Here is a 27,596-nt window from a genome sequence, read left to right as displayed (position 1 = left end):
TATTTGTTTGGTTACTCATGTTGCTTAAGGAAATAAACACAGAGCCTGAAGAAAGACTGGGGAGAGAGTGTCAGGACTGTTTTAGGAGATCTTTACTACATAATTTTCCCTTTGCTCACAAAGTAAAGAAAGTGATTTTTTTCTTGTCCCAAAATAGATGTCAACTTCCCACTTCAAGCTGGAAACTACTCTTTCTCTTAGACACATGTATTTGACTTAACTACAATGCATTTGTTAATAATGTGCCAGGGCATGTACCAGGACTCATTATTTAACTAAATCATTGTTTCTCTGGGATATTACGTATTCAAATCCTGTTTCCCACTCAACTTTACTATTTTTCAGAGAATTGAAGGGCGTCAAATCAGCAAATCATTAAGTATGTTTGGACAGTCTATATCTGGACAAATTGATGCAGATAATAATGGATATGTAGGTGAGTATAAAATTTACCATATTTTGTAAATTGAAGTGAACTCTGTTGTGGATGCTGCTTTATTGTGAAGTACATAAAACTGGTAGAGAAAAGTTCTAATTTACTAATGAGTTTTTTCCTTCATTTTTAAAGCTCTTTTGAATTCAAGGATGGATCAGAAATAATCAAGTAATTCCTGAGCTTTAAACTGTTAGTTACTTAACACTTTATTCCTTGTTCCGGAAAAAAATTAAAAGCATTCATGAAAATAAGTCAAACACACAATGATGAAAAGAAAGAGGGGTTTCTTTGGTAATTTAAAAAGAGATTTCTGGGTGAATGTTTATAGTCTAAAAATTGAATCTTGTTTCAGCAAGGCTGTCTTTATATCTTATGTTTATATCCTAATGTTTATATTTATACTGTAAAGGGATGAATGTCATTGTAAATGAGCAGATTCAGACATATGTGAAATGAATCTTAAGATGTAAGCATACCTCTTCTAATTAATTTTCTGTAAATAGTGTTTTGATATAGTCGAAAGGTGATATGTAGTTAAGTATTTACGGCTGAAAATAATTCTCTTTGACTAATGATGATCATTAATCTGTGTTGTTTTTTATCCTCCAGATGTAGCAGTTGGTGCTTTTCGGTCTGATTCTGCTGTGCTGCTAAGGTAAGGTTGATACATTTCACTGCTTAATGACAGTTGGGCTTAATTTAAATGATGGGAGGCAGTTTTTAAAATCAGCAGGGTGGTGACCTCATAACACTCCTTTTGATACTCTGAAATTTAATTATTGAACTTTAGGATATTTTTCCCACCTTACCTAGATATATACATAAATCATCAAAGTCAATATTTTTAGAAGTTTAAATGAAAATTTCTTTTGATTCATACATGGAAATGTAATTGGGTATATATATACACATATTATTAAACAGTTTCATGAAATTACGTGATCAGTGGAAACTGACAAAACAAATGTTAACTGTCATCTTAAGGAAAAATAATTCTGCAATTAATATTGCTAATTTTATTTCCTTCTTAGGACGAGACCTGTAGTGATTGTCGAAGCTTCTTTAAACCATCCTGAGTCAGTAAATAGAACAAATTTTAACTGTATTGAAAATGGATTGCCTTCTGTGTGCATGGATCTAACACTCTGTTTCTCATATAAGGGCAAAGAGGTTCCAGGTTATATCGGTAAGGGTGCCCTTAACAAATTAATGCCTGATAGAATGTGCACTTCCCTCAGAAATCTCTTGGTCATCTTTCGAGCTCTCTCTGTATTTCACCATGGAGGGGATTTTAGGGCAGGAGAGAGCAGCCACCTGATAACCTTTCCTCTTCATCTTCCGGATTCTCGCTTTGTTCTAACCAATGAGTTGGACACATTAAGGCTCTAGTTGTTTAGAGATTATGGCAGGAAATAGAGCAAGAGTATCACTTGCTGTGTTATTTAAGGTAAACTAATTGAGCTTAATCTGTAAGGTCTCTTTGGAATAAAAAGAACATCACCACAGCTCCTCCTGTTTTATGAGGCTCACTGAAGTCTTGAGCTGGCTTAAGTTGGAGGCCTGAGAGGGGGAAGATTCTTTTTTTCTTATTCTATCCTCTTTGAGTAATTGAAGAAGCTTATCTGGAGTCTAGACCCTGATTCTAATTTCCATAAATAACACACATCTCTTAAGGATTTACTATGACTATCGGCTCCTAAGAGCCATGCCCATTTGCCCGTACATAGGCAACTCTCAGTGATCTGCTCTGGAGAAAGTATCTTTGATATGGCTCATCCAACATTGTGGTTAATCTCAAATAACGTCTGTGTGACTTCATAATCATTACATTTTTTTCTAGCAGGTTAATGTTCCTAATTATGTTATATTTAAGCTAATATTAGAATAACTACTAATGAAACTAGCCCATGGTAGGAGAGAAGCATAACGGAGTTTACCATTTGGACATAAATAATTCATATATTTCCTGAGCCCCGCAAGGCCTATCAAGAGTTGTTTGTTCCCGTGACCCTGCCGGGTGTCCTCTAAACATCATGAAGGGTAGCAGATACTGATTGAACCAAGCTATAGATATGTAGCAGAGGCCTCAGTCTGAATTAGCCTGTAATAAGAAGTAGAGAATGAGCCTGGTATTTCTATTTTAGATCAGATTCATTTTTTTAAAATTTTAATTTTATTGGAGTATAGTTGATTTACAATGTTGTATTAGTTTCAGGTGTACAGCAAAATGATTCAGTTTTACATATATGTATATTCATTCTTTTTTAGATTCTTTTCTTACAGATATCATAGATAAGATTCATTTTTAATGGTACTCTGCAGAAGTCCTCATTAAAGATGCAGTGATAGGCCAGTGGGCAAAACCTTCATCTGGTTATTGATTGAAGAAGTAGCAGTTGGAGAGCATGACCCTAGTAACACAGTGACACAGACAAGCTGATGATTATCTGAGAGACACACGTTAAATAGAGAGAACTATTTCCCTTTATGGAAAATCAGTATTTGTCGTACTACCGATTCCATTGTGACCAAATATTTCTTTAAATGATTGAAAACAAATATATGAAAATCATAAATAATCATAGCATTGTTACAAAACATGCTTTATAGTTGTCATAAAATGACTCCTTGGGAGAAATAATTCACATAGTAAGCATATTTAATAAAACCAGGACATTTTGCCACTTACTGTGAATGGATTTTTATTTCCCTTGTTTCATGTGCTCTTGTCTGAGCTCAGAGTGATGAATTTGTAGATGACTATTTCAGTTGCAACTCTATCTCTGAGGCATTGAACCTCAGTTGTAGTAATTTTGAAGCCAATTGATTTGGACTTTATTTTCTAAATAAAAGGAAGGTTGAAAGATTTATTTGAAGTTTGTAGGAGTGATGTAGGTTTTATACTTATGTTTCCTTGAAGTGGATAAAATCCTTCCAGAAGAGTAAGATACTCCTAAAATGTAAATGAACACTTGAGGAATAATATAAATTATTTTAAATATCACTTACGAATTATTTCTCCTATATAATGAATGATCTCTCGGTGGACTACTAGATGTAGCTTGTTTTGCGAAGAAGCCTTTTATTTTTCAATTTTTTAAATTGAGGTATAACTGACGAACAACATTATATTAGTTTCAGGTATAAAACATGAGATGATTCAATATTTGTGTGTATTGTAAAATAATCAGCAAAATAAGTCTAGTTACCATCCATCGTCATACATAGTTGTAAATATTTTTTTCTTGTGATAAGAAATTTTAAGATCTACTCTCTTAGCACCTTTCAAGTGTGCAATACGGTATGATTAACTGTTGTCACCATGCTGTACATTACATCCCCATGAATTTTTTTGTAGCTAGAACTTTGTACCTTTTGATCCCGTCACCCATCCCCCACCCCTCACCTCTGACAACCACCAGTCTGACAAAGAACCCTTTTATATTCAAGAAATAGCTCTTTCTTTCTTGGTAAGATCGGTCTTGGAATTTTTTTTTGGTTGTTGTAAATTTTCCTTAATTTTTTGGTTATTGAAGATCTTCTTTAGCACATCATTTACCATGTCAGATTTGAAATAAGTTCTTACCAAACTGCCAGAATATTTATTGAGAGAATGTCTGTATATATTTGTTTATTTTTGCATAAATCAACACTGGAAGATCCAACCAGAAACCAATAAAAACAAGGAAGGGAAATAATCAGGGTCTAGGGCTGGAAAGGAGAGGTCTGTGAGTCAGCTGTTTATGTAGGTTTGACTTTTAAACCATGTGTTCACTTCACGTTAAAAAAAAAAAAAAGAAAAATAGCAACCCCTCAAATTGGAAACAAATGGAAATAAATGAACCCAACCATATATGAAATTAGTTCTGTAACCACACAAGATAAAATTATTACAAGTGACATTTGGGTGCCTGTACTTCCTCAGCCAGACGTTCTATGGACAAAAGGACTCGAAGAAATCTGAAACTTTACTTGAGACTTTTATTATTAGTAAGAACTTTGGTAGTATAGCTGTGAAATGTTTATATGTAGGAGGATTAAGCAAATCACTAAAGATGTTAATTTTAAAAGTAGAAACCTAGAGAAAAGTTTATAATTCTTTTTTTAATTTATAAAAATAATTTTTGAAATGTGTATTTTAAGTTGTTCCCTCTTTCATATTTCAGGTTAGTTTTTAGAAAGTTATTTAATGAAGATAATTTAATATATTTCCAGTATTCTATATAACTTTGACTATTATCACTTTAAAAATAACAAAACAAATGCCTTCAGATAATTATACTAATTGCAATTCTCTCTACATTTTTGCAGTTTTGTTTTATAACATGAGCCTGGATGTGAACCGAAAGGCAGAGTCTCCATCGAGATTTTACTTCTCTTCCAATGGAACTTCTGACGTGATTACAGGAAGCATAAAAGTATCAAGCAGAGTGGCTAACTGCAAAACACATCAAGCATTTATGCGGGTAACGTAAACTTGTTTTTATTAACAGATACGTAAACTTCAATATTATCAATACGCTTAAATCTTCTTGCATTGGTATCTTTTATAAAACACGGTGAAAAGCAAGTATTACTTGAACTAGCTGATCTATTCTTCCAGCGTCAAAATGTTAGAGGATCCTGTGACAGATCTAGATAATTCAAACTCTACTTTTTGCTTCTTCCTTATTTCACATTTATCACATTTTACCGCGTCACTGTTTTTTAAAGATTTGCCTTTTCCTCTTCACAATTGCTATTGTCCCTCTCTGTTTATGCACTTGCCTAAAAATGTAAGTGTCGAGTAGCTCTGCTGAGCCCCAGATCTATTCCTGGTAGATAATGGAGGGTGGGGGGAGGCAGGGAAGTTGGTTTATTTTTCATGTGACTTTAAGAAGCAGAATCCAACGTGACTGCTTTTGGATCGTGCCTTTGTCTCTATGCCAGCATTGTCGGTGATGTCAGTGGGAACTTGCACAGTTGTAGCGTGATGGGGATCATCTGTGGGCCAGGATGATGCTTCTCATGATGGTTTGGGGTATATCCTGCCAAAGCACAGCCAGTTTCATGTTTCTCTTATTAAAACACTCATTCCCAAACTGATCATCACGTTCCTTGCATTGATCACATTTTATCGTATGAAGCGGTGCCAGGTCTTTTTCATTAGGGAATGGTGTACTTCAACAGAAAAACTACTGTCACAAAAAAGCCAAACTATTCCCAGGAGCCTTTTCTGGGATTTCAAATAGTAGCCTCAGCTTAGAACTTAATTTTTCCTTAGATACTTATTCCAAGCAAATGCAAACAAGCATCAGGACTATTAAATGCTAACAGCAGTAATCCCTATGCTATTTCCTCATTTCCCTTAACAGTTTTTATTGTCGTACTAGAGTAAAGCTATTAGATGGTCGAGAGCCAAAAGTATAGAATGATATTAGTGCAACCATCATTGATGCGGTGGGGATTAAAGAGGGTTTTTTCTTTTTAATTCTGCATAGTTGATTTTACTCAGGTTAATCAATTTTAGAGCCTAACATTGAGACCATTTTAAAGGGCAGTAAAAGGACCAACATCAGGCATTGACAGACATATTGTGTTGAACCTGTATAAATGGCAGCAAATTGATCTGATTTATTTAGTCCCGTTTCTTGACATTGTTCCTATGACTGAGGGTTCATCAAAATTGTGCACTTTCTTCAGAATAGATTTGTACCAGAAATGACAATTTAGCAGAGGTTTCTGTGTTAGTTGCATATATACTTGTCACTACCATGGTAACACAACAAAAGCAGGTTACAGCCATGACTTTGGGCCATACTGTCAATGTCAAAAAAAGCACTTAGCTCTGGGATTGGTACATAGAGGGACTGTTTTTGAAAAAGTGATTGTTTCTTCCAATATTTTTTTTTCCTTCCTAACTTACCTTGCTTTTGTTTGGGACGTTTTAAAACTCATACATAGAAAGGCAAAAGGCTACTCCAACACTCTCCCTTGCAACAAATCCAAAGGCAGGTGTAAGAACCACAGAAACAGCTGCCCTAATCTTGAGTTTTGTCAAGGACCCCTAGCTGTTATTTAGGAGGAGATGAAAATATAATGAGTGCATTTCCCACCCCCACCAGCATGGTACCCGAGGCTTTCGGAAACATTAACCGGATTGTTCCTTTGCTCTGTAAAGCGCGTCCGGTGTCAGGAGTGTTAACATACATGTGCATTCTACCTCAGCGCCCCTTACAGTGAAATAAGGTGACACTTGTTAATTATGTGCTCAGGGCCACAGCCCCCACCTCTCAGAGGACTCCCTGCCTGCTGGTTAGGCATGCTTTCTTTGCATAGCTCCTGTTGGCTGTACCAATTAAGTTCCACTTCTTCCAGTTAATAGATATTGAGTACCTATGTAGTGTCAGGTTCTGTTTGAGACACTTATACAGGTCAGTGACTGAAACAAAAAGATTACCACCCTCACAGAGTTTATAGTCTAGTGTGGTGAGATAAACAATGGCACAAAATGTAACGATACACAATAGTAACAAATAGTAACACAATAGTAACAAAATGTAATAGCACAATAGTAACAAAATGTAAATTTTATAGTATTTTAGAGCAGCAGACCCCAACCTTTTAGGCACCAGGGACCGGTTTCATGGAAGACAGTTTTTCCACTGGGGCGGGGGGGATGGTTCAGGAGGTAGTGTGAGCGATGGGGAGCGATGGGGAGCGGCAGATAAAGCTTCGCTTGCTCGCCCCTCACTCACCTCCTGCTGTGCAGCCCAGTTCCTAACAGGCCACAGACCGGTACCGGTCCATGGCCCGGGGATTGGGAACCCCTGTTTTAGAGGATTATATGGGTGATGGAAAAAGGAAAGGAGAGCAGAGCACAGGAAATTATAGGGTGCTGGGGAAGGAATGAAGAATGCAATTTTAAATAGGGTGAGCAGTGCGGGCCTCATTCAGAAGGTGACATCTGAGCAAAGACTTGTAGGAAGCTAAGAAGTTACCATGTAGACGTCTGGGGCAGTGGTCTGCAACTTTAGCATGCAACAGCCTTACCTGGGGGGCTTGTTGAAACACAGATTGCTGGGCCCCACCTAGAGTTCTTGATTCAGTATGTCTTCAACAAGGCCTGAGAATTTGCTTTTCTACAAAGTCCCCAGGTGATGCTGATGCTGCCAGCTTGAGAGCTGTACTTTGAGAACCCCTGATCCAGGAGGAGAACATTACTGAAAGAAGAGCTAGGTAAAAAAGCATCAGGAAAAGAATGAGCCTGGTTGTTTTAGGAAACCATGAGGAGGCAAGGATGGCTGGAAGAGTGAGCAAGGGGGAGAGCAGTAGAAAAAGAGTCAAATCGCATAAGACCCTGTGACTTTTTCTCCAAGTGACATGGGGATCTATTGTAGAGTTTGGGGCAGATAATTGACATGATCTGACTGAGTAATAAAAAGGAATACTCTGACTGCTATGTTGAGACTACACAGTAGGCGACCACAGGTTGACACAGGAAGAAGAGGACACTGCAATAAGCCAGGTGAGAGTTGATGGCTCCAACGAAGGTGGTAGCAGTGGATCTGCTGAGAAGTAGTAGAAGACAGATTCTACAAAATTTACTGACAGACTGATGTCTAGCATTTGAGAAAGAAAGGCTCCAAGACGACTCCAAAGTCATTAGCCCAAGCAACTAGAAGAATACAGTTTTCATCAATAGGGCAAGGGAAACAACTTTTGGGTGTAAAATGTTGGAGTTCAGTTGTGGACCTGCGGAGCTGGAGAGACCTATTTTACTTTTAAGTGTAAACAGCAATTAATCATTTGTATATACTCATCTGGAATTGGAGAGGGGCATGGAACTGGAAATCTAACAATGCATCTTTGGCATATGAATGGGTTTGAAAGTCATGTGAGGTGGCTGAGATCATCACAGGAGGAGAAAAGAGCTAAGGTCTGCACTCTGGACCCTACAACATGAAGTGGTTAGAGAGAAGAGAAGGCTTACAAAGGAGATGAGAAGGACTAACCAGTAAGGAAGAAAAACAGGAGCTTGTGGCATCCCGGAAGTGAAGTGAATAAAGCAGGGCAAGGAGAAAGGCGTGACAGTGTTTTCAGTGCTTTCCTCTTAGTTGAAGAAGATGAGGGCTAAGAACTCACCATTGGCTTTAGCAATGTCGAAGCTATTGGTGATCATGACAACAGCAGTTCAGAGGAAAAGGAGGAGAGGAATTGGAGACAGAGTGTAGCTTATTCTTTCACAGATTTTTGTTCCTAGGGGAGCTAAAGAAAAGGGGTGGGGAGTCAGTAGCTGACAAGAGAAGTGGAGAGACTTTTTGTTTCTTTTAAGATGGGAGGAATAGCATGCTTTTATGCTGATGGGTGTGTTCCAATAGAGTAAATGAGACAGATACGAGGAAAGAATCGTCAGTGCAAAGAGGGCAAAAAGGGTGGGATTAATTGTACAGATGAAAGGATTGATTCTAGATAGCACATGCATAGTTCATTTGTTTATTTGCTTGCAGATGCTGGGCAGATGTGGTTGAGAGGACTGGAAGTTCTCTTCTGATTGCTTTAATATTATCAGCGAAGTAAGAAGCAAAGGCATTAGCTTCCATCGGAATGGGAGAAGTGGTGTTTAGAGTTCGGGAAGAAGACGTGAAGTAGTCTTCTAGGAGAGTGGGAGAGTGAGAAAGTACAGTGTGGTCCTGAGATGGAGTTAGGCTCTAAGTTGCATCAGAAAGTGAGACGAGTCAGTATGGTTGTGGTTTTTTCCAGTCATGTTCAACCTTACAGGTGGGGGTAGATGAAGAGTTACAATCAACCATGGTTGTGGTCTGCCAATAGAGTGAAGCAAAGAAGGAACGCACGAGAGAGCCGAGGAGTATGCGAGGGAGTGGTTATATTTTTGGCCATGAAGATTAAGCAGGGTAAGGAGAGGAGAGAGGACAGCAAGAGGGTGTGTGAGGGACAGGGGAACAAAGTTGAATTGGAGGTCCCAGTGGCAGCAGCACATTGTTGGACTTGAGTATTAAAGAGAATGAGCCAGAAAGATTTCATCAGTATGACAACATGTTAGAGCCATTGGGGACCTGAAGGTGAGAAAAAGAATTGAATTTTATTTTTATTCTTGCTCACAACCCCTTGATGATCTCACATAAATGAAAGTCTTTAAACCTACTTATATTTAAAAAAAACCCATCACAGTCTTTGATAGTAGAGAATTTGGCTATTTTAGAAAATCCACATCTTCTCATAAAACTTGGCTTTTATTAAGTCCTTCTCTTTTAATCACACATTCTCTAGTTTCATGTATTGGATCTTCTTGGAATATAGGAGACATTGTTAGCAATCTAATAAGTATCACATCACTAGCATATGCATTTGCTGGTATGTTATTTTTCTGAGACTATATGGTCATTTACCTGGTTGGTAAGCACATCAGTTTTCTCACGTCTGCTTCATCTACTCATAATTAAAACGGGTATTACATAAGACTGTTTTATGTGTACGGTCAAAATGTATTCCTCAGAAAATAAGGCAGAAATTATTTTTTTCCTTATAGAACTCCATTTTTTGGTGGTTTTTAATTATGCCAAGCTTTATTTTTTACTGTTAGAGCCTTACAATTATTAGATGTTATGAAAGGAGAATCTAGAATTTAGAGTTGGGAGTTAATAAAAGGTTTCTATGGTAGAAGGCAAATGGTTAATTTTTTAGGCCTTATAGTGTTTTATCTATTGAAATTCTGTTCTCTTGGACCTCGCTTTTCCCTTTATGAAAATGTTTCCCCATCCATGTAAGCATATGAAAATGAATCTTTGTTATCTTCAAAGGTACAACTTGATTAGGTCTTAGAGATTTCTTAGGACAAGATTTTAGGACAAAGGATAATTTTGAGGCTGTTTTGATTTAGAGAAACCCATTCAACAATTGGCAGCAATATTTAGAAATGTTGGAGCAGCCATGGTAGTGAGACTTACCTTCAGGTTTTTAGAGATATTTCTTGATTGATCTTGATGGAATCTCTGCATCAAAATACTCTCTGATGCTTGAGAAGAAAACAAACATTCCCTTCCTGTCTACAGCATTCCATAAAATCTAGAAATATTTAGCTTAGTCATTGGACCAGGAATGCCTGTCTCTACTGGTATCTGAGATCCAGTGAGTTCAGTGGCCTTAGTATGTTGTATAATAATCATGAAATCAACCTGCCTATGTATTTAGTAGATTAGTTTATTCTTTCTTTCCTTTGGTTTCTCTAAATTCTGGATTTTGGACTTCTGAAATAAAGGAATTTTATTTTGTTATCTAAGTCTTAGGTAACTTACAAAACCCATCATTTTCAGTAATAACTTCAAAAAATGAACACGTATATGATTACTAAATATATGTATTTGTATTTTATTTGCTTATATTTTTAAGCTATACAAACACATAGTTTAATGAAGTACCATTTGCTCCAAAGTAGTTATATTTTAACCACTGTGGACCAGTCCATATATGCATGCATTTCTGCTGAAAATCTAAATACAGACCAACTATATAACTATACTGATACTATGGTAACCTAGAAGATGATTGATTATTCCAACATATATTAATTCTTTGTTAGATTACAAGGTCTTTGAAGACAGGATATTATCTTTTCCATGTTTGTTTTCTTCTTAGAGCTAGCACAACTCATTACATAAGGCCCCCAATCAATCAATATTTAATAAATTTATAGATGATGTGTTCTCAGAGCTTTTTAAAGAATTCTGTGAGGGAAAATCTGTAATGTTCTATTCGTGTGATGGTGAGGGCACCTGTCTTGGGGGTGTTGTCTTTTCTCAGGAAGTTGTAGTCCCAGATGTTTGACAGTTCACCCTCTGAAACATACTTACTAGATAAAATGGTTATAATTACACAAGGCATTGCTAGCTCAGATTCCAATCTATGCCTCAGTCTTAACCTTCTCCACACAAATCTGATCACATTCCTTCTTAAAATTCTTCTATGTAAGAATTTTCCCATGACCTTTCGAGTGTAGGTTAGGTGGCCCTCCCTCTTCTGTACTTGTGTCTGCATGTATCAGAATGCTCACCCCTCCACCACATGTGTGGATTTATGGGTTTTAAAGTGTAATGTAGGCACTGGCTTTCAGTTTTGTATCCCTAGATCCTGTCTTCTACAGAGTAGACCCATGAATAGATATTTTCACATGTTTATTTATACCTCAACATCATTGTTCATTAAGTAATATTTTATAAATATTTCTGGCTCCATCCTTTAAATAAATTCCCTCACTGCATAAACACAATAGGATGACGTGGGCCTACAGCTCAGTTCTCAAGCTGGCCATAATAAAAATTTCTGTGAAAGTCAGACAAGAAGGCAGACTTTGTGTAATTTCAGGCATGTGCTAATTTGTATGCTTGTGGGTGCCCTGTTTTATGTAATTGTCCATAAAAATGTGGCATGGAATCTTCATTATTTTTAATATAGATAGCACATGCCATGCAAATTAAAAATTTTAAGCAAATCTACTTTTTCCTCCTGTATATTAATTAGTCACTTTAAGAATTTTTGATATTATAGCTTTTGTCCTTAGGTGGAGCTGTTAAAGTTAAGTAAGTGTGAATATCTGTCAAATACAGTTCTTGCAAGAGTGCACGTACATTTTATATATTGTGAGAAAGGCGTAATTAATAGCAAATTAGGATAATGAAAGTAATATACACCAGATGTAGAGAAGACCTTGTGGAAAATTAGTATGAATTAGATAACATGTGATGTGGTCAAAGCAAGCTTGTTGAGAAGAATTAAAACAGTGGACATGTGGAGGGACAGTCAGTGGCTGTCTAGCTCCTACACCTAGGGAATAATTTAATCAAGTTTGCTATTGTAATACTCAGGGCTTCAAGCTGTTCCATTTTCACAAGTTGATAACTTGGGATTTGGACCTTGATTTGCAGCATTCCTATATGGTCAAGGTTTCGAGTTGAGATGATCACTTACCAAGTAATCTAATAAAAACATCTCCATGTGTGAGAATGGAAAAGCCATGAGAGATCTTGAGTACTCTGAGTCATGCTACACATCTTCCAGGTACCACTTAATTAATACAAGTCTAATAGTTGTATTAGTAGAAAACGTAGCTCATTTTCTATTTAGTGTTCACTGGTTGGCAATAGACTAATTTTCTTTTTTCTTATTCCTTCCAAATAGTCACCAGAATTTATTATAAGAAATTGAACTTCTGTAATTTCTTGGTTGGCTTATATAGCTACATTTTGCAGTAATATACACATAATAATTATAATATTTAACATCTATTGAGACCTTAATACGTACCAGGCATTGTACTAAGTGTTTTACATACATTATGTCATTGAATCCTCACAATAAGGTATAGGTGTCGTAATCATCATTTTCATTATCATTATTACCAACCATTTTCAGATGAGGTAATAGTTCCATAGACAGATTATGTAATTTGCCCAAGGTTACATATAGATAACAAGTGAAGGACCTGAGGTTTGAACCCCAGTACTCTACCTTCAGACCACTTGCTTTTAACCAATTTATATATATATATATTTATATAATTTATATATAATGTTGTAAATGATGAGAAGAAACAATTACATCCTTTTTTATAATTACATAAAAGACATAGGATAGGTGTAGTCTTATGTGAAATGTCATCTTTATTAACTTCATTGATTTTTATCAAAAGTTACTATAGGCATAAATAGCATAGCAGTAATCTGTATGATAGGTATTTTTTTCTATTCAGTAGGGATTGTTCATTTATGAGCTTTGGAAATCTGCTTTTAGGCAGAAATGTTTAAGCTATATTCCAACTCTGAATTGTCTAGATAAATAGAAATCCGCTGACATTATTCAGTAGGAGGTCTGTCAATTACAGTGTCATGGATCTACTAAAGAACTCACTAAGTGTAAATATAAACCTCATAAATATAAAGCTCAATTATGGTTAAAATTAATATGTCTAGTCCCAATGAAAACACTTGAGTTTCTTTATTGGGACTTTGATGAATCTATTTTTTTTTTAAATCAGAAGAAATGTAAATTGAAACGGGCATACGAAACGTAGAGTCAAGCCTAGCTTTACATTTAAATTGTTAGTGTGAAAGACAAAGTGTGTGACCAATTCTTTGAATATCTTCTGAGTATAGTAACAATTCTAATACCAAGAAAAAGAAAAAAACTGCATAGTTCCTGTGTAGGTGGACTGTATCTGCTGATCGTGAGCTTCTCTCTCAAATCCTGATGTAATATCTACTTTTAATTTTTGTTGTGCATAAGCTACTTGTTCTATAGATTTGCCATCAATATGTCTTATTTCGTGCAGTTTAAATTGTCGACTGAATTCTGTTATAAATCCTCATGGATTACTTTATAGTGGAATCTTATTTGCCCATCCTCTTAGATAGGGAGAAAAATAAATGAGTCTGCTTTGTTCAATATATTTTGAAAATCTCATATCTGTATAGGCAGGGCTGCTCTGAGAAGCGCTTTCTAAGAGATGCCATGTTTTTTATCTTACTTGACTTCCTTTTTTTTTTTTTTTACAGACTTGGGATTCTAGAACACCTTTACTCTTTAGGGAAGTGTTTTCTTAATTGAATGCCAAACTACTTCAAAGTTATTTTCTTGTCAGTTATTTTAGTGTTTGTGCATGTTTATGTTAGCAAATAATTTTGATAGTAATGTTGTATATTCCCATTTAATGAAGGGGCTATTGAATAATCAAATGAAAAGATGAAATAAATTTTAAGTTCATGGGAAAATGTTTTTAAAAGAGAGAAAAATAATACCTGCATGTAGAAATAAAGATTAAAATATATGAATTGACAACCAGTGTAATAAACTCAAGAGTCATTCCTTGGGGGGCAGAAGACAATAAATTTTAAAAACCTAATCACTCAAAGACTTTTTGACTACATATAAAGAAGATTAAGAATGATAAATGCTGTGTAAAAAATTAGTAAGATATTAAACTTAAAAGAGTGTCATACAGAGCAGAATGGATTCCAAATGGGTTACAATTCCTGTATCATTGATAAATAAATCCAAGAACTCTTTCTTTATAAAGTGTAAAAGCACAATAAATGTAGAAAAACTGTAACAACTAATAAGAAAATTGTATGCATAGAAAATAGCATTGAAGAAAATATGCCAAAATGTAGACCTGCATAACTATTATTGGATAGTTACGGTTTTTCATTTTTAATACATTTTGTCTTTTTCCTAATAAATGTGATTGCTTTTGTAATGTGTGAAAATAGTTCAATTTTTTAACAATTTAGCTTAAAAGGAAAGGATTTTCTTTGACTTCCATATATTGTGTTTGACCTTATGCAGGAAAGGAGGGACTTTATATATATTTTTTATTTAGATGCTTATTTTTGTTATTAATTCATATGGCTTTCAATTTCTTTAGAAAGATGTACGGGACATCCTCACCCCAATTCAGATTGAAGCCGCTTACCACCTGGGACATCATGTCATCAGTAAACGAAGTACAGAGGAATTCCCACCACTTCAGCCAATTCTTCAGCAGAAGAAAGAAAAAGACATCATTGCAAAAACAGTAGGAAATTTTTCCTTTATTTGAAACATCATGTGACATATAACTGAAGAAATTTTTTTGAAATAGTACATAGTTCTGAGGAAATGAACTCCCTCTAAATTTCTTTAAAATTATGTTTTTATAAAAAAGATTTATGGTATGTCTTGTTTTCCATTTTTCTTTATTTTTAATATTCCCTTTAGGATATTGAACTGAATACTTTTAAATATGCATTTAGTCATAACAGTGGTTTCCCATATACATAAAATGTTAATTTTCTCTCCTTGATGCCTTGCCACCTATCCTTCTCAAACTCTTCCAAAATATAGCAGAGGAAGTAACACTCTCAAACTCATTCTGTGAGGCCACCCTGATACCAAAACCAGACAAAGATGTCACAGAGAAGGAAAACTATAGGCCAATATCACTGACGAACATAGATGCAAAAAACCTCAACAAAATACCAGCAAACAGAATCCAGCAGCACATTAAAAGGATCATACAGCATGATCAAATGGGGTTTATCCCAGGAATGCAAGGATTCTTCAATATACGCAAATCAATCAATGTGATAAACCATATTAACAAATTGAAGGAGAAAGACCATACTATCATCCCAGTAGATGCAGAAAAAGCTTTTGACAAAATTCAGCACACATTTATGATAAAAACCCTCCAGAAAGTAGGCGTAGAGAGAACTTACCTCAACATAATAAAGGCCGTATTTGACAAACCCACAGTGAACATCATTCTCAATGGTGAAACACTGAAAGCATTTCCTCTAAGATCAGGAACAAGACAAGGGTGCCCACTCTCACCACTGTTATTCAACATAGTTTTGGAAGTTTAGCCACAGCAATCAGAGAACAAAAAAATGAAAGGAATCCAAATCAGAAAAGAAGATGCAAAACTGTCACTTTTTGCAGATGACATGATACTATACATAGAGAATCCTAAAGATGCTACCAGAAAACTACTAGAGCTAATCAATGAATTTGGTAAAGTAGCAGGATACAAAATTAATGCACAGAAATCTCTTGCATTCCTGTACACTAATGATGAAAAATCTGAAAGAGAAATTAAGGAAACACTCCCATTTACCATTGCAACAAAAGAATAAAATACCTAGGAATAAACCTACCTAAGGAGACAAAAGACCTGTATGCAGAAAACTGTAAGACACTGATGAAAGAAATTAAAGATGATACAAACAGATGGAGAGATATACCGTGTTCTTGGATTGGAAGAATTAACATTGTGCAAATGACTCTACTACCCAAAGCAATCTACAGATTCAACGCAATCCCTATCAAACTACCAATGGCATTTTTCACAGAAATAGAACAAAAAATTTCACAATTTGTATGGAAACACAAAAGACCCTGAATAGCCAAAGCAATCTTGAGAAAGAAAAATGGAGCTGGAGGAATCAGACTCCCAGACTTCAGACTATACTACAAAGCTACAGTAATAAAGACAGTATGGTACTGGCACAAAAACAGAAATATAGGTCAATGGAACAGGATAGAAGGCCCAGAGTTAAACCCATGCACCTGTGGTCACCCTATTTTTGTTAAAGGAGGCAAGAATATACAGTGGAGAAAAGACAGCCTCTTCAATAAGTGGTGCTGGGAAAACTGGACAGCTACATGTAAAAGAATGAAATTAGAACACTCCCTAACACCATACACAAAAATAAACTCAAAATGAATTAAAGACCTAAATGTAAGGCCAGACACTTTCAAACTCTTAGAGGAAAACATAGGCAGAACACTGTATGACATAAATCACAGCAAGGTCCTTTTTGACCCACCTCCTAGAGAAATGGAAATAAAAACAAAAATAAACAAATGGGACCTAATGAAACTTAAAAACTTTTGCACAGCAAAGGAAACCATAAGCAAGACCAAAAGACAACCCGCAGAATGGGAGAAAATATTTGCAAATGAAGCAACTGACAAAGGATTGATCTCCAAAATTAACAAGCAGCTCATGCAGCCCAATATCAAAAAAGGAAACAACCCAATCCAAGAATGGGCAGAAGACCTAAACAGACATTTCTCCAAAGAAGATATACAGATTTCCAACAAACACATGAAAGAATGCTCAACATCACTAATCGTTAGAGAAATGCAAATCAAAACTACGATCAGGTATCACCTCACACCGGTCAGAATGGCCATCATCAAAAAATCTACAAACAATAAATGCTGGAGAGTGTGTGGAGAAAAGGGAACCCTCATGCACTGTTGGTGGGAATGTAAATTGATACAGCCACTATGGAGAACAGTATGGAGGTTCCTTAAAAAACTAAAAATAGAATTACCATACGACCCAGCAATCCCACTACTGGGCATATACCCTGAGAAAACCATAATTCATAAAGAGTCATGTACCACAATGTTCATTGCAGCTTTATTGACAATAGCCAGGACATGGAAGCAACCTAAGTGTCCATCGACAGATGAATGGATAAAGAAGATGTGGCACATATATACAATGGAATATTACTCAGCCATAAAAAGAAATGAAATTGAGTTATTTGTAATGAGGTGGATGGACCTAGACACTGTCATACAGAGTGAAGTAAGTCAGAAAGAGAAAAACAAATACCGTATGCTAACACATATATATGGAGTCAAAAAAAAAAAAAAAGGTCATGAAGAACCTAGGGGCAAGACGGGAATAAAGACGCAGACCTACCAGAGAATGGACTTGAGGATATGGGGAGGGGGAAAGGTAAGCTGTGACAAAATGAGAAAATGGCATATACATATATACACTACCAAATGTAAAATAGATAGCTAGTGGGAAGCAGTCACATAGCACAGGGAGATCAGCTCTGTGCTTTGTGACCACCTAGAGGGGTGGGATAGGGAGCGTGGGAGGAAGGGTGATGCAAGAGGGAAGAGATATGGGGACATATGTATATGTATAACTGATGCACTTTTTTATAAAGCAGAAACTGACACACCATTGTAAAGCAATTATACTCTAATGATGATTTTTTTTAAAAATTTAAAATAAATGTATCCCAAAATATATCAGTTTCACTCACTGTGTGTTTATTCCCAGGAGTCCAGTTGTTCAGACTTTTACTGTCCAACAACACAAAGACAGAGTCAACAGGATGTTTGGGGCCATGGTTAAAGCATTCATTAAAACATTCAGTAATGGCACACAGAATGCAAAAGATGAAAGGACATTTAAAGGTCCTGTTCATATCCTGTCCAGATAAAATTGCCCCTAAGTCGCTTTAACATATTTGAGCTTACAGTCAGCACTGTCTGGTCTACAATACTAGATCAAATGAAGATAATAAATTAAGAGCAAAGTCTTTCTATAGCCTTGTATGAAAATATTTATGGAAGTCGGTTTTTTTCACTCTTCTGTTGAACTTCAGTTTTCAATATCAACTACTTTTAAATGTCTTTAATAATGAACCTCTCAATATTGTAAAGTACATAAGCCCAAACCTTAGCAATTTATAGTTATATTAGAATGAGCTACAAATGAGCTACATTTTGATTCTTCAAGCCACCTGCTTTACGAATAAGAGAAGTAGAAAAAAATTATATTAATAATCTAGAGAACTATTTACACTTTCCCACTGCTCCCGCTGGTATAGGCAGTCTCTGGTCTGACGTGCCGTTTGACAACGCTCTACCCACTTCACATTTCATGTGCCTGGCTCCTTCTCTGACTTTCCAGATTTCTTTCTTTTCTGCATCTCTCCCTCTCTCACCTGTTCCTCTCAGCTTCCTTTCTTTTTGTATCTCTCTATTTTTCCTTTGTCCAGCTTATACCTCAGGGCTTCCTGTGTACCTTGCGGTATCTCTGGGTCCTATTAAAATACTCAGAATTAAATAAATTCTGGAACCTGTTGATAAACTATCATTTATTTTTATTCACTGTATCCTCAAAGTAAAATTTCTACATTTTATTATTTTCAACCAATATAAAATCACTGTCCTGCCATCTGTGAAAATTAAGTGTCATGCGTATGCATAATAGGCGGGATCAAACGGCAGCACCAGAAAATCGAGAGGGACTCAGCGAAGAACATCTTGGCAGCACAGGTTCTAAACATTTACAGAGGTTACTACCACAGTCTGATTAAACTTCTTTTTATACAACTATTATGAAAGAAAGAAGTTATTTCTTTCGCTTAACAAACTTAGGCTTTAAATTGACCTATTGAAAGAACGTGGTTACTTTAGCCCTGGCATTGTCATCTGAACCTACTGATACTCAAATCGAACTCTTCAAAAGGTATAAAGGAGTTATCCATTTGCTATATTAATTTTATTTTTTCATGTGTCATAGATATTTTATCCTTTAAAAAACATAGAAATATACCTACTGATTTGAACTAAGATAAAAAGTACTGTCATATTTTATTTCCAGATAAACTTTGCAAGATTTTGTGTGCATGAAAACTGTTCTGCTGATTTACAGGTTTCTGCAAAAATTGGATTTTTGAGGTAAGTGTAGTTGGCTCTCTGCTTACTTATCAGGATGGGGTAATTGGTGTGTGCATGTGGGTTCTAAAGAGTAAAGGACTAAGAACTAATCCTTGGGGGTTAGCAGCATTTAAAGACCCGGAAAAGAACAGCAGTCTCATTCTGCTGAAAGAGACCAAGTGTTCTGTACAGCAGTCACATAAGTATACACTCAAAGATTACCACTTTTCAAAAGAATGAGAATGTGTGAGCACCATGGTTTTATCAAGCATGATTTTAACCTTTCAGTGATAACTCGGAAGATATTTCAGGATTTAAATGTGCTTTGGGTTATTGTTATCATAACTGTAGTTATTTTTCAGACATCTGTAAGTGCCTGTTAATAGAGTTTTGGTTCAAAATGAGCTAACCTTTACTACATAATGCTTAGTATTTTATCATCCAAAAACTGGTTACATAATTCAGATTGATGTACAAAACGAAGATATCCCTAAATATATATGTGACCCATTTGAAAGGGAATAAATCATCTTTGTCTTCTAAATTCATAGAAGGGAAACAGGAAAAAGAAAATACATGTAAACGTGCTTAGAATAGTGCCCACAGTGCAAACTGGATAAATGTTGATTGCTATCATTATTTATGTTGGGAAATAAACCATTGTAATTCTGTATCATGTCTGTATCCCCTCTGTTGAAATTGTTCTGCATGTCAGAGGGAAGATGTGAAAATGAGGACCAGAGAGAGAGAATCCACACTTCAGGTTAAGAGCTGGTTGTGTATGGAAAGTGAAAGAGGGCAAGGAGGCATCACTGACAGGACAGGAATATGGGAGACTGTTTGGGGGAGGTAGGGATATAGAGGAAGCAGGTTTAAATTGGGGTGTGTTGAATTTGATGAGACTTCTATATGTAGCTCTGCAGTGGAAAATCTAGTTCAGGATTATGTTTGGAGGTCCTCTTCACATTAGTTATGTGAATGCCTGTGATGGAAATGTGAATTTCACAAAGAACTAAGGATCAAATCTTGAGAGGGGTGGGTAAATTTTATTTAAAGAGCTTAAAAAGAATAAGGACTTAACTCCAGGAGACTGAAAAAGTATCTTCATCGAACTAAGAGAAAACCACCTCCAAGGTGAAATAGCCAATGGAGAATGTAAAAAGAGGGACCTAATGCTGTGATTTTGTAGCAATCAGAGAGCATAATGACTGAGGAAAGGTCGTGGAAGTTGGCACTTAAAATGTGACTGGTGGGGGAGAAGAAGGATGTCGCTGGCAAATTTTAACAGAAATTTCTGTGCAGTCATAGCTAAATGACAGCATCAGTGATTAAGGGAAGGAGAATTTATTAGGAACAAGTAGGTTCAACTGAATTTTTATGTATTTATCAAGTGTTATTTAATTATGGGAAGATATAAACAAGTGTGAGGATCAAAGGCAGGGAAAAGAATAAATTGAACAAAGAAATGGTCTGCTTAAATCCAGGGGACACTTCGTATATTACTTGAACTGTCCTGTGAAGAATTTGACAGCAGTTCACTTCCTTTTTTTCAATGTCTTTTAATTTCCCGGATGCCATCCTGCTCCCAATCTCCTTTTACTTCTCTAGGCCCTCCTTCTCACTTGTGTTTGGAGGACCTCTGAATTTGCCTCTTTTGGCTCCCTTAATAGCCCTCTCTCACTCCTTCTCACACTCCCATTTTTTCCCTGGATAATCTTGCCCACAACCATAACCTCACCTGCTCTGCCTCCACTGCTGATGCCCAAATCAGTGTCTCTGAGTTCCACACCCACCCATCCAGCTGGCTAACAGACATGCAGTCTTGGGTGCCCAGTCACTATCCACCAGTGACACAACCATTAGTTACCAAAGCCAACAGCCTGGAGCTCAACCTGCATTCTTCTCTCTCTCTTATCCCTGACATCAAATAAATTACCAAGTCCTATAATATTGCCACCCAGATGTGTTTTTTATCCATCATACTTCTCCATCTCTATCACTGTTGCTCCAAATCAGGCACTCAATATCCTGCCTGAATCACTGAGCTTTACCGCTTTCTGGGCTACTGGCCTCTGATTTTACATTATTCAAATTCCTCTACCAAGACGTTTCCAGAGTGACCTTTCTAACTTACACTTTTGATAGCAAGGCTTCAGTAGCTCATTAACATCTAAAGTCCTTAGTGCCCTTCCTCAGCAATTCCACAGGACTTTTTTCCATTGATTGCAGAATAGTTGTGTGGCCATGCCATGCTCTCCTGAGCCTCTGTATCTTTTCACTTTGACTTATCTGATTAATGCTTATTTATCTTATAAATCTCAGCTGTTTTCTAGGTAAAGCCCGCCCCCCCCCCAACTTTGTCTCCAGCTACATAAACCTAGTCCTCCTGTGGCCCTGGTCCCATTGCACCTGTGCTCAGAACTATTATTGTCTGTCTCCACACTATCCTGTACACTGCTTCAAGGTGGGTTCCTGTCTTTTCATCTTGCGTTCCCAATAGGTAACACAGTGCCTGGAACACTGTAGGTGACAAATGGATGTTTGCTGAGGATGGAACAGGGTTCTAAAGGAAACAGCATGCACCTGGGATCAGACTCAGGTGGAAGGGTTAGCCTTAGAAAGAAGTTAAGATTCCCCTTGTCTTGAGCTAAGAAGCTGTGAATAGATGCTGACATTGATTAAGAAATTTTAACGTGGAAGGGAGGGAAATATAGAGAATTAATGGATGGCCAGAATAAAAAATGGGTTTGTATATGGAAGGTGAGGGCTCTGAGGTTGGGTTTGGGACCTTGTGAAGGGAATGGGAAAAGATTCAAAATAGCTGTGAAGATAAATGGGATAGGGAATCAACCAGGAATGAGTAAAAAGGTTGACAAACAGCACTGAGTACCCTGCTGGGGTGGGATCACATATGGCAGAGAATAAATTAATTCTTTTCACCTAGGCAATGCCAGGATAGCCTTGAGCATCCACAGTTGAGGGCCAAGAAGCCCTAACCTATTTGATAGATAATTGGACTTTATACTTAAATTATCCAGATTGGCTGCTTAGATAGTCCAAAAACAGCAACCGCTAACTGCTTTGTAATCCAGCATGTAATTGTGGTGCCTTTGTTGAATTATTAGATGAATAATTTATAACCTTCCCATTCACATATTTGTTTTCTTTCTAAAATGCTTAGTCTTCCTGGTGCTTTGGCTCTCATGGGCCTTTGATAAGAAGAAGTATTTTGTGTGGGAAAGATTATCTAAGCTCCAAATAAGTGGTGTTTTCATCTTCTCAAGTCAGACACTTCCATGGTTACCTTGTCATCTTTCACTGCAGTCCCTCTGGCCCGTGAAAAAAATGAGATGTTGAAATTTATGTGGAAATATTACTGAGAATGCTTATTTCCTGAAGAATGAAAGTAATATCTTACTGAATTAAGATATTAAATCATTAATGTAATTGAATTATCAGTTCTTCTTCATTATGTATTTCTCACGAGAAATTACATTACCTACATTGCATTTTTAATTCGAAGTGATAATGTTTCCTGTAGTCGAAATATCAAGTCCATTATGATTTTGTATGGCAGCCAACAGAAGGTAAGGCAGTTTTTCTCAAGGTGTGGTCTTTGAGTCACCTTCATGAGAATCACCTGGGATGCTTGGTAGACATGCAGGCTCCTAGGCCCCTGACCATCCAAATCAGAATCCATGGGGACCAGGCCAGAAATGTTCATTATTAAGAAGGCTGTCAGTGGTTCTTATCAAGCTGAAATCTGAGAACCAGTGTTGTGGTGGTTTAGAGTTTAGATTTGGAGTCAGGCTAACCTGGTTCAAGTCTATCTACCATTTACTAGCTGAATGACCTTTTCAGAGAAGCCTTTCAACCTCTGTAAACGTCCTTCCTCATTGGCAAGAAGGTAAAATAGTACTCTGTAAGGTTGTTTTAGGAGGCCAGTGCCGTATCCATTAGGCCATTGGGGCTTCTGTAAGGTTGTTTTAAAAATAAAATGCAATAATGCAGGCCAGTGTATTGCATAGCGCAAAGCCTGGTACATATGAAGATTTGAGAAAAGGTGTTATTTTTGATAAATTATGGTTGGAATAGTTATAGACCACGATAAAAATGTTTTCATTTGGATAAAAAAATGAAATATTGCCAGTGAATTCTAAACATTTTCTGCACGTGTACTGGTTATTTGTCCAGAGTTTATTGTTTCTTTATGTCCCGAGATAGCTGCTGACTGTGCCTGGGTCAGTTGTTTTCAGTTCTATGAAGTTTGTAGTGGCCTCAAGGCCAGTGTAAAGTGTAAGCCCCACATGTTTTGCATCAGTTAGGAAGATTACAGGCTCTTTCCATTAGGTAAATAACTTATTTGAAGAGTTTTCAAATGAAAACTCTTTGAATTAGTTTTTAGGCCCACGGGTGAAGGGTTCTGACAAACTACTTTGCATTTTAATAAATGATGCTCTCTCAGAGAACAATTTGCCTCTCCCTCAAAGGAGTCCTCTCTGCCTTCTCGGTCGTGGTAGGCAAATTGCAACCATATGTTCTATGCCTTCTCCCGACTGTAACTCTGCTGGCACTAGTGGTATTTCTGTGTCTCAGAGCTACATACCTGCTTCAGGTATGATGAGTTTCTGATGACTGCACTAATAGACTGCCGACAGCAAACTAAATAGTGCTGATGCACTCCATCTCATGTTTTCGTTAAGTTGAGGCTTCCTCCTCAATCTCTAAATTCTCAGGACGGTAAACCACATTCAAATGGACTTACAGTGCGAAGTGAAAATGAACAAATATGACTTTAGCTAAAAGATTACAAATAGAAGAGCAGGTATTAACCATCACCTAGGTAATTTAAAATCGAGTCTTTCGCAGAGATGACTGATCTAAATGACACTACTTCTCTTCTGTGCCTCCGTCATGCTTCCAGGGTAAGTGATGGAGGCTTTTCCTGAACAAAAGTGCTTTCATATCAGTGAGGAATGCTTTTAACTGTGAGTAACAGAGTACGGGACTAATAGTAACTTAAACAAAGGTGTTTAATTCTTTTGCATAATAAGCAGTCTGGAGAAGGTGGTTGCAGGTTTAGTGAGAAGCTACCAAAATCTGGGCCTTCGTGGTTCATGGTTATCTTTCCAGTTCTCTTGGCTTTTCCCTTGTGGCGGCTGGGGCACCAAGGTTCCCAGTAAACAGAAAGGGGCAGGAGCAAAATTCTATGTCCTCCTGAGGCTGCCTCTCAAGGAAGGGAAGTGTCTGAGCAGACGCCTTATTCTGATTAACCAGAGTGGTGTCACATGCTGCCCCTGATCTATCCTGGTTGAAAGAGGATGGAGTCATCACGATCATAGTAGATCAATCATAATTCACTCCCTGAAGCTGAGCTGGGGGCTTAGCTTCTGCAGTATCAAGGGGATACTACCGACTGCCTGGCGAATCCAGGGTTCTGTTAGCAGCTAAGAAGGGAACTCACTGTTGGGTAGACAGTGAGCGGTGTGTAACCGCACTGTGCTGTTACCCCCAAAAGAGTGAGTGTAACAAAACTGTCCATTTTTAAAATGCAGATAGTGGGAATATATGCCTCACTGATGTCACAGAGTTTGGGGAAGAGGAATCGTATGCTTCATACACTAAACATTCTAATTCCTAGCTCTATCTTCCAATCCATGTTCTTCTGCTATCCTCCTTGGCATCTTAGTGAATTTGTCTGTTCAGTAAAATCTTCTTAAATGTCAGGTATCTGATATTGCCCAGTAGATGAGAATTTTCCACTATTTTATTTTTTTCCCTGAAGTCAGTAATAAAGAAAAAAGAGGACAAAATTTTACTTGGGCCTGAGGCCACTTTGCCGCAGGCTAGTCTTTTGTCAAATAAATGACTCGTATTACCTTGACCTGGGTACATAGCAATTTCTGTTATATTTTGTTCTAGCATCTTGATTAAAAACATGTTAGCTATGAAGCAGTCATTCATCTTATCAAGGCAAAATGCATTAATTATATGAAGACTTAGGGAGCATTTCTCACAAAATAGAACAGTAGCGTTCATTCAGGAAAAACGTAGAGCCTGGTGCCGAAATACATCATTTTTCTGTTTTTCCTTTCACTTATTAAGTTATGATTCTGTATGTACACAGTATCTTGATTTGTTTAAATTACATGGATTCTAGGCTGCTTTGTAAATTTCAAGTCTGCATTATGCATGTTTTAATAAAGAATGAACTGCGATTCCCGGGGAAAGCTCTGGTTCGGCCTTGTCACACTTCCAGATGTGCACCTGGTCCTTTATTATGTCTCATGTAAAAAGCTAGTGGGTATCTTTCTGACAGCACCTTGTTAATCAAGATACAGTAAGATGTATACATATATATATATATATATACACACACACACACATAAAGAGTAGAATTGTAATTATGGTAATGTGGCAGAATAGCTTAAAAATGGAAAACAGACCAGCAGCCTCGCTGTTGAAATGTGAATACTGTGTTTCTCTTTCATTTGCTGTTGTCTTGGAACCTAGCTGTTTATGCAGTGCTTTCACCTTCTGTTGCTTGTCTAAGTGCCAACTTCTTTCCCAAAGGTGTTCAGTGACTAATGCTTTGGTTACAAGCCAGAATATTTTATAAATGTCTATTTATAGGCAGCTCTTCTACAAGTCTTAATTAAACTTTAATGTCAAGCTGAAGTTTACTTCTAGAACCTCTTAGTTTCCTTTAGTTGTAACGTGGTTCTAGAGAAGTAGAGGGGATGTGGGACAGCCATGTTCCCGCATGTCTTCACTCTGCCCTTTATCACAGGGCCACCAAGCAGATGCGTGCTTGTGTAACACAAAGGTTTACAACACAAGAATAAGTCAGCCATCCCCTCAAACACTGGGAGGAATAGCACATTATGACGGAGTCAGATTCTTCCACCCTGAAATGATAGCCATGATTCAGAAGAGGTACTGCCTTGTTACTTATCATACATCCTTCCAGAAATATCCAGCTTCTCAAAGCCGGGGATCGGAACTAGAAATGCTACATAGGGACATTTTCTTCATTCCTTTCTCCTCGATGTCTTTAGTACCAGACAAGGAATTATGAGGTCTGGGAGATCGTTTCCTCTAAGGCAGCATCGGGTGCCATCTGAAATAATGAAGCTTCTGTTATTGTCAGAATAATACAGGTTTTAAATATAGTAATATGATGTGGTACGCTTATTTTGAAACTAATTATGCTCCTCAGTCAGACTGCCCAATGGCAGAGCCAGCAAACTTTTTACTTGAAGGGACAGACTGTAAATATTTTTAGGCTTTGTGGGACAGAGATGTTGCAACTGCTCAACTCTGCCGTCATAGGGCAAAAGTGGCCACAGACGAAAGAGCATGGCTGTGTTCCAATAAACCTTTATTTACAAGACCAGGCAGCGGTCCCAATTTGGCCTTCAGGCAGCAGTTTTTGAACCCCTACTCTTTGGTATGCTTTCTTTTATATGATAATCCTGTAGGACATTTTTATTTTTTATTATTTAAATATAGTTCCTTTATATTTTATTTTTTTAATGTAATTTGTTAGTAAAATTTAAGCTGGTTGCCAAAATTAGCCAGATTTAGAGTTTTTTTTCAGGAATTAGTCCTGGGTTAATAAACCATAAGGGCCTGCTCATAGATAGACAGACAGACTGACACAATGGAATTATGTATATATGTTTACTGGAAAACTATAAAGGCTCCAAACTGTAATTGCCAAAATTCCCAATGATAGTTGAAAGGATAAATAAAATGTGGCATATTTACAAAAATTAGTATACACACCAATGAGAAGAAACGATTTACAACTCCATGCATCAATATAGATTAAACTTAAAAACAAAATTTTGAGTAAAGAATGTTGGATACTCCAAGATTACATACTCAGTGATTCCATTTATATGAAATATAAAACTGGGCAAAGCCAGTCTATACTAGTAAAAGCAAGATGGTGGGCAGGGCCAAGAATTGGAAGGGGGCACAAGGGTATTTCTTTGGTGCTGGCAATATGCTTTTCTTGATCTGGGTGCTGGTTTCACACATGTATTCAGTTTATAAAAATTTGCTGAGCTCTACACTTAGGTTGTGCGCATTTTTCTATATGTATGTCCTACCTTGATAAGAAGGTTTAAAGTGAAAAACAATTAGG

General features: G+C 36.9%; 1 protein-coding gene across 1 annotated transcript in view; it reads left to right on the top strand.

Annotated features, from left to right (window-relative positions):
- The window catches only part of ITGA4 (integrin subunit alpha 4), an 84,529-nt gene that overhangs the window by 37,532 nt on the left and 19,401 nt on the right, over positions 1–27,596 (top strand). The window contains exons 12-17 of the mRNA XM_060016491.1: positions 346–436; positions 1,046–1,091; positions 1,468–1,622; positions 4,748–4,902; positions 14,853–15,002; positions 19,389–19,465. Of these exons, the coding sequence (XP_059872474.1) occupies positions 346–436; positions 1,046–1,091; positions 1,468–1,622; positions 4,748–4,902; positions 14,853–15,002; positions 19,389–19,465 (674 nt within the window). The remainder of the gene's footprint in view (positions 1–345; positions 437–1,045; positions 1,092–1,467; positions 1,623–4,747; positions 4,903–14,852; positions 15,003–19,388; positions 19,466–27,596) is intronic.

The sequence above is a fragment of the Delphinus delphis genome, chromosome 7, assembly GCF_949987515.2.
Source record: "Delphinus delphis chromosome 7, mDelDel1.2, whole genome shotgun sequence".
In the NCBI taxonomy this organism is placed as follows: Eukaryota; Metazoa; Chordata; class Mammalia; order Artiodactyla; family Delphinidae; genus Delphinus; species Delphinus delphis.
The sequence above is the reverse complement of the archived record's forward strand: the minus strand, read 5'-3'. Positions and strand labels throughout refer to the sequence as shown.